This window comes from Phyllostomus discolor, chromosome 1 (genome assembly GCF_004126475.2).
Source record: "Phyllostomus discolor isolate MPI-MPIP mPhyDis1 chromosome 1, mPhyDis1.pri.v3, whole genome shotgun sequence".
Taxonomy (NCBI): Eukaryota; Metazoa; Chordata; class Mammalia; order Chiroptera; family Phyllostomidae; genus Phyllostomus; species Phyllostomus discolor.
Window position 1 is genome coordinate 119,939,743 of NC_040903.2, and position 8,371 is coordinate 119,948,113.

Genomic DNA, 8,371 nt, shown 5'->3' on the forward strand with positions numbered 1-8,371 from the left:
GCTCCCCTAGAAGTCAGTTAATTGGTGAAAGGAGTCAATAAATACTGAATCATTCAACTTTGTAAAAGTGAGTTGAGTAACATTTTAGCTTCATTTTCAGGAGTGGCCCAGCAAGCGGGCACTTGGTCAACCATGACAGACATACCTAGGGTCTACCAGGGCACCGTGAAGAATAACCATGACCCACCCACACACATACCTGATGTTAGAAATGGTTTAAAAAATCAGATCTTAGCTCAAAAAAACTAAGTTACTTAACCTTTATTGTTCATTAAAAATGAACTTTCTAAAATATTAGTAAATCTCATTTTTAGCTCTGTTTTGAAGTGCTGATACCAGTGAAGTAACATTTTTCTTCTTTGAATTTTTTCTTGTAAAATTATAGTTTTTTCTTTTTCTAGAACAACAGGAAGTTCCTTCCAGTTCTTAATAAAGATGAAGGGGGCGCCCATAGACTTGAGCAACTGCAGAGGAGCATTATGGGAAACAGAGGTATTTCCACAGCTGCCAGCTGTCATTACATCTTCCACCACAGGGACGGAGCCATAGGAGCAAGCTTCATATATCCTATAACATTCCGTGTTTACTCCTACTGGGCACAATGTGAGGTCACTCTGAAGCAAAGCTTTTTGATAATTCTTAAGGCTTTCATTTGTTTCTTGGGGCTGCCACCTAGAAAATAAGAAAAACAACTGTAGTTTTCACTTTACTAAGCATAACTTTTATGAAAGAAAAGATTTTACCTTTTAATGTCAGTTACAGGCAATGATAAACCCATCATAGAGACGACAGGCAGAAAAGATAATGAAATGTTGCCCAAATAGATTTCTTGAAAATATTTCAGATTTTGAAAAGTTTACAGCTACACATTTAAAAAATCCAGTGGTCACCACAGAATTTCTGAATGAATGTTAATTCAGCCAATATTTCTGAGTCCAGACCTTCTCTCTCCCTCACCCTCCAAACTCCTGCCCCCTCAGAGCTTACAGTCTAGATCTACTGGGTGAGGACAGGTAGCAACCAAGTCAAGTCAGTAAATTATTTAGAAGGTGTTAAGTGCTGTCAGAAAAAATGAAGCAGAGTGTGAGGAGGGAGTTTCTGAGGAAACAGTGTTGGAATTTGAAAACAGGTGATCAGGGAATATTTTATTACAGGTGCATCTTGAGCATGGAGTTGGAGGTGAGGGAGCAAAATATGCAAATATCTGGGGTGGGGGTGGGGGCGGGGGTTGAACAGAGTGCAGAGAAAGCACAAAAGCCATGAGACAGCATGTCCTACACACTCAATGAACAGCAGGGGAGTCAGCGTGGCTGGAGGGGAGTGACTGGGGGGAAAGGTGGAGAAGATGAAGTCAGAGGATCCTATCATGCAGGGTTTGGATGACAGGGGTGACTGACCTCATGTATGTTTATCAAAATCATTCTATCATTCTGGCTGTTGTCTTAACAACAGACTAAAGGGGGCAAGGGTAGAAGCTGAGATGCCCATCAGAAAGCTAGATGTTCTCTCCTGATTGTTCCTATGTTCTCAGTGAAATAACCAGTAGGGTCATGAGGTAAGAGTGGTTTGGAAGAGAGAACGAGGTATAAAACAGTCTTCGAAGAGAGTGGAAGAATACAGAGGAGGGAAAAGGATGATTGTTGGGCACTTGAGGGTCAAGGTCATGCATTAAAAGTGAAATTGATTGGCAGCTTTCTCCATGTGTGTTTGGTTGCATGGGTACAGGTATGGGGCAGGTGAGAGCTGGATTTAGGCAGAGTTAGGGTTTGCTAGATTAGGGAACTAGGGAGCTGAATGTATATCCAGTCATGACTGACTACAATGTGTAAGTGGGGTAAAGAAGAAAATAATGAGGTGAGCAAAAGGACAATGAAAAGGAAGTAGGAACAATAGGCTCTAAGTCCCAGCTACACTGTAGGAGATTATTACAGGGAACAATAGTTACAGGAAATTACAGGAAATGGTGGTTACAGAGAGAGATGCTGGAACTTGAGATTGTGGAAGAGAAGCAGTATGTGTGTGAATAAGGTCTAGAAATAAAAACCATGATAGTAAATAGCTGAGGTCAAGTGGAGACCGGATCATGGAGGAGAGGAGGTAAAGGAACTGTGGGACCAAGGTGATGGAAGGACCATCTATGTAGATCTGGATCACCAAAGGGAGACTGGAGTCATATCAGAGAGGGAGAGGGCCAGGAACGAAATTCTCCAAAGATTTAAGGGGACAAACCCTTCAGGGTCAGAGTATGATTTCAGAGAGGAAGAGGAATGGATGGTTTTGTCTGCTGGCATGAGATTCAAGACCGGAGGCTTCAGGGAGGGAAAAGGGATATGGTCTGGGAGCAGCAATGAGAAGCAAGGAGGACACGTAGTTGATGATCTCCTGGCCCATCGCTATAAGAATTACAGGAATACTGCTACTGCCACAAAAAATGTTGTCATTTTAGACTACCCTCACTCATTCTATGCCAGGTACACTGCCCTTGTTGTTGCTCAACCATAAGCATGCTTCTGCCTTAGGCTCGTTACCTTTGCCGTTCCCTCAGCCTGGACTGCTCTCTCCCAGACACACTCAAGGCTCACCCGTGCACCTTCTTCAAGCCTGTGCTTAAATGTAACCTCTTCCTAGCACTTGCTCTGGCCATTCTCAAACAGCAAATGTTCTACCCCTGATCCCTGGTCCTTTCTATTTCGCTCTTCTGCTCAATTTTTTTACATGGCATTTATTGTCTTCTGATACACACTGCATTTTACTGGTTTGTCTCCTCCCACAAACATCTAAATCCTAAGAGGGCATGTACTATGATCATTTTGTTCACTGCTGGATCCCTCACAGCTAAAACAGTTTTGGGCACAGACAGTTGCTTGATAAATATTTGTTGACTGAATGGATGTAATATGGTTACACAAATAGCAGAGTTGGGAATTATGTTTTCTCGAAGAGAGTATCTGCTTCAATGAATACATTTCTAGATGTAGAAGGATACTTTTTAGCCATTAGTTCTCTGATGACTCTGCTTCATACACACAAAACTGCACTGGATTTTTTAAAGACAAAATAATTCCAAAATTTCTTCTTTCATTTCATGAACACCTGTTTCATGATTACCATGTAAAAAGAAATGGAATAAAGTCAGCCCTATTAAATCAATGCATGTATCCATCCACTGCCCCACTTCAGCCTGGCCTGCTTTATGCAAGGTCCTATACTGACCTGGGGATTCGAAAAATAATAGTAAGTGGTCCCTGTCCTCAGAGTGATGCCAGGTTCTTGGAGCTGTGAGGAGTACTCCATGCCATTAATGGAACACTGACCTGGTCGGCAGAACATCTCAGGATGAAAGTAAGGCCTTATTGGCATATTCACAATTTCCTGTGTGTCAAGTCTGACTAGCAAATATTGAGCAAGCCCAAACAACTGGCATTTGCAGTTACTAGTGTTCTTCTTCAAGACGTACTATAGCTATTGGAGATTCTCCCTGTTTTAAACGTATACAACCCCAGTTCTTCATAGCTTTAATTACCAATCCATCTCCTGGGGAAGGACTGATACACTTGAAAGTGGAGTTAACAATGTCTCTTTGGAAACCTGCGCTTCCACATAAAGCAACTCTCAGACTGGAGAACAAAGTGAATGAATCAAGTAACTTACTGTTCTCTCACTGAAACCCAACAAAGCTTATCAATTTCATCTTGTTTCAAAATGTTCATTAGTGCTTGTCTGGATGAATTTTCATAAATAGTTCCTAAGAAATTACATAAATAGGGTCTTTCATTGTGCAGCATTGACCAACTTGCCTCCACCACAGGAAAATTCCTGTATCTGTAAGAACAAGCACATATGAGTTAGCAATATGTGACAAGAGAACTGGCAAAATTCCTGTAACCTGACATCTTAGCATGATGATGTAGAAACAAGAGATCTAAATTATGATTTTTTAAACCCCAAACTGTAATTTTCCATGCTTACTTTGGAAAAGTCCTGGAATCTACTGACTTAAAAAAAAGATTCTCACAATGACATCTTTTACAAAATTGCTATAGAGATTGTGTGCCAAAGTGCCTTGTTTTTTATATTCTTCAACTTTTATTATACACCTGTACTTGTAAGGCAGGTTGAATTCAAGACCTTAAAAGTATAAATAACCCGCTACATTCACGAAAAACTTGGGCTCTAAGGATAAAGTAGTGAACGAAAAGACACAAAAATCCCTGCCATCAGGAAGTTCATGTACAGTGGCAACCCTTTTTAAAGCCAACTTACTCTTAATAATAATAATAATAATAATAACTCCATTAACAGAGAGATTAAAAGTAAGTTTTTCATTTTAAAGAAAGACCTTATATGTGACATATTGAGAAATCTTAATTATTAATTCCTTTTTAAAATAGAAATTTATGCAAATTCAACTAGTCTTGGTGGCAGATCTGATCATATTATTTGCTTCTAGGCCCAAGGGGGAGTGTGCTTCTGACTTAATATTGCCTTTAAGGAAGGGTTTTTTTTTTTAACACTATTAGTTATAGAGATTTTATAAAAACTGTTTTAAGAAGTCCTGTTTGTCTGCCATTCTCTGCTAGTCATCTCTTTATGGAACTGCTGATAAACTTAAAAATTCATCTTATGCCTGGCAGTCTTAAAACACCAAAATGTAATTCATCTGCCTTTTTTGTAAAAGGCTAAATAAAATACTCTAAAAACATCATTATTATTACTGAAGCATGAGACCAAACTGTATTTTTGTCCATGGAAAACATTGCACCTGGCTTCAATGATCTCAAAAGAACTACGTTTATTGCAAATTTAAAACACACTCTTCCTGGTCTTGAAATTCAGGTCTGAAAGTCTGGAGTCAGGTCTAATGTTTTGTACTTACGTTGCTACTCCTAAAGGCCACTGAAAAACATCCATGTTTAATCCAGGGGCTGTCATATATTACGAAAAGCAGCTCCACAAAACCTCCATTTCTTTTGAGGAATTCCTTGATCCATTCATTGTTACAATGTTCATTTCCAAGCAAAACAACAGCAACATGCTGGATTTTTTGAGTTTGTACTAAATTTTGTACATAAAGTAACCACTGGGTGGCATAAAAGACCTTTGCTTTCTCTCTCCCATTTAAAATGAGTACCACGTTATTCACATCGACAGAGAAGTACCCTGGGACTACAGCGGGACCAGTGATGAAGCTGTCAAAAACAAAACAACAAAACAGGAGACAAAAAAAGAGAATATATTAGCACCATGAGTTTCTAATCATTTTATATAAAATTTACAGGGAGATTTAATCCATATTCTTTCTAGAAACATAATTTCTATAATATAAATTCTTTTGAACAAATTTGGATGACGGGGCTTTGCTGTAGATTAGTCAGCCTTGGTTGCAGACAGATCCGCTTGCAGATGATACTTGGAAATATGGTACCCCCTCCTTTTTTAAACCACATTCAAAATAAGTGCTGGCTGGAATTTGAGTGTTAAGCAAAGAAAGGCAGTTGAATATTGTTTAGCCCTCTGTAGTTCATACTGGAAAGGTGTTTAAGCCAGAGCTCCCACCCCCTTTATGGTGTGAGCTGCTATTATACTGTCTATCTGAATGAAATGTCTGAATCAATGGATGGGAAAGTGTTGATAAATTAAGAAATGGAAGATGGCATTATAAACATTCCATGAAGGTTAAGTCTCAAAATATAGTATTAAAAAAGCAAGTAGCAAAACACTCATAAAATATGATAGTTATGTAAATTTTAAAGTAAATTCAGAAAAATTTATGCTTATATATCTATTATAGGTATAAATAAAAAACTTGAGTGGGAAGATACACACCAAATTCATGACAGTGGTTGCCTCCGAGGAGGAAGGAAGAGAAAAGGGCTGGGGAAACAGTACAGAAAGAGCTTCACTTTTATTGAAAGTATTTAATTCTATTAAGAGGAAAGTTAAATATCTGAAGCAAATATGACAGAGAGCTGGACTGTGTTAGTTCTGTGTGGTTGGTAAATGAGAATTGGTTGTATTACTCTCTGTTCTTTAAAGTATTAAAAAACTGTCAAGAAATAGACATGTTTCATAACTAATATTTTCTTTCATCTTATGTGCTACTCACAACAACCAATACCATTGAAATATTTTTAACTGATATGTATAAAATATAAAAAATACCACTTAATCTATCTTAAAATTAGCCACAATGGTCCTGGATTCTTTACAATCTGCTGAAACATTTCTTTATAACCTGCTAGAATCTTTTAATCTTTAGTATAAATAACTGAAATCCTGTTTTTATTGCTTGTAACTTGAGGAAGTAAAGACTAACATTTATTAAATGCCTTTTATATACACAATACACAGGCATTTTGCATACGTTATCATTTAACATCCACAACAACTCCAGACTACATTAGTTCCTTGTTTGGCATTTGAGAAATCAGGCTGAAGTTGCTAAATCCATGATGACAACACCGAGTTTAAAAAAAACATTTTTAAAGATTTTATTTAGAGAGGGGAAGGGTGAGTAAGGCAGGAAGAGAAACATCAATTGGTTGCCTCTCACACACCTGCAACTGGGGAGCTGGCCTGCAACACACGCATGTGTCCTGACCAGGAATCAAACCCACAACCTTTCCATTTGCAGGCGGACACTCAACCCACTGAGCAACACCACCCAGGGCTGATATAATTGTTCTAACTTATTATTTATTGGGTATGACTTTGAGGTATAAACCATTTTTCAAATAATATATATCTATTTATTGTTTTATATAAGCATGTAATAGATTAAAAACACCTGTTCAGTGTTTTACAGTTCAATAAACACTAGCATAAGAGTACATGTTAAATGCTGTATTAAGTGATATAGAATAAAATTGCTAGGGTAGTTCAAGTGAAAGGGGAATCAAGGGAGCAACATAAAGGTTGAAATGTATCCAGGAAATACAATATGAACAAAGGCGGAGAAGCAGATAAGCTTGTGATCCAAGGGTGTATGTGGAGAATGAGATTACTTATGGGCAGGACAACTAATTTGGATGGAGATTAGCAATGGGTTCTAAGGATGAAAGGAGGTAACGGTTGTAGAGCACTTAAGACAATACTGGTCACAGAGCTTCTGCTCATAAATGTTAGCTACAACTCTGTGAAAAAGCAGGGAACAGTATCATATCTGCACTATTATCTTAATTACTGTATTTTTCGGACCATAAGACTTATCTAGGCTTTAGAGGAGGAAAATAGAAAAAAAAATTGAAACAAAAAATGTAGTAAAATATTTAATAACATAAATAACATAAATAAATAATATTTCACGCCCTGGTTGGCGTAGCTGAGTGGATTGAGCTCAGGCTGTGAACCAAAGCATCGCAGGTTCGATTCCCAGTCAGGGCACATGCCTGGGTTGCAGGCCATGGCCCCCAGCAACTGCACATTGCTGTTTCTCTCTCCTTCTCTCTCTCTCTCTCTCCCTTCCTCTCTAAAAATAAATAAATAAAATCTTTAAAAAAATATAATAATAATATTTCACCAATGTAAATGTAAACAGAACTCAACAGCAGCATTAACCACCATTATTCCCCCCAAATTTGGGGGAGAGAGTGCATCTTACAGTCCAAAAAATATGGTATATAACAATGTACACAGAAAAAAATGAAGTAGATATACATATATGCCTGCTTATGGAAATTACAGGATTCTGAAGGCAGTCTTCAGGAAATAAGCAAAGGCCATGGTGAGCAGGAATAAGATTCCTCTTAAAGAAATTAAAATAAAGTTGCCCAATAAAATCAAACTGTAGGTCCACATATGATGGACCTGAATAGAGACAGGCAAAGTTCCTTTAAGAGACATAATGGATCCCAGGGTATTTGTAACCTATTTGAACACATTAACGTAAAGAATATATCAATTTCAATAGCACAGCTAACTGAATGTTTCTTAATTGCAGGGACCAAAAGGAGAGAACCCAAGCTCTGCGGCAAAAAACACTTAATAAAATGTTTGACTAATCACAAATTAAGACATGATTGGTCCAGTAAATTTTTTGGTTAATGTTTTTCCAAGACCTCATTTGAATGTTTCTTTTAAAGTTATCCTATGTGGGTATTTTATTTTGAAAGGTATAATAGTTTGTATAGTAAGGAGGAAAATGTACCAAAATTAGTATTCTTTGTCTTGAAGATTTCTTTCAACCGCCACCCTCCCCCAGCCTTTTCCTAATTACAATACTTAATTCCTCATTTTAACTTAAGTGATCTTTCTAATTCAGAAGCTGTGTTCTTTTTGAATACCATGCATTGAAGTTAACCTGATGTTAAAAGAGTTTACAATAAAAAAATCAGCTTAAGGCATTTAATCATTTCAAGTGCATACTGCATCC

General features: G+C 37.6%; 1 protein-coding gene across 1 annotated transcript; it reads right to left on the reverse strand.

The window, feature by feature from the left end:
- Window positions 1-236: 236 nt before the first annotated feature.
- LOC114492042 (ribitol-5-phosphate xylosyltransferase 1-like) lies at window positions 237-5,006 on the reverse strand. The gene is made up of 3 exons (XM_028506270.2): window positions 4,877-5,006; window positions 3,652-3,822; window positions 237-672 (listed from the first exon to the last, which is right to left on the reverse strand). Exons 1-3 carry the CDS (start codon window positions 4,930-4,932, stop codon window positions 255-257), a joined length of 645 nt encoding a protein of 214 aa, XP_028362071.2. The 5' UTR covers window positions 4,933-5,006; the 3' UTR covers window positions 237-254.
- Between the last annotated feature and the right edge of the window lie 3,365 nt (window positions 5,007-8,371).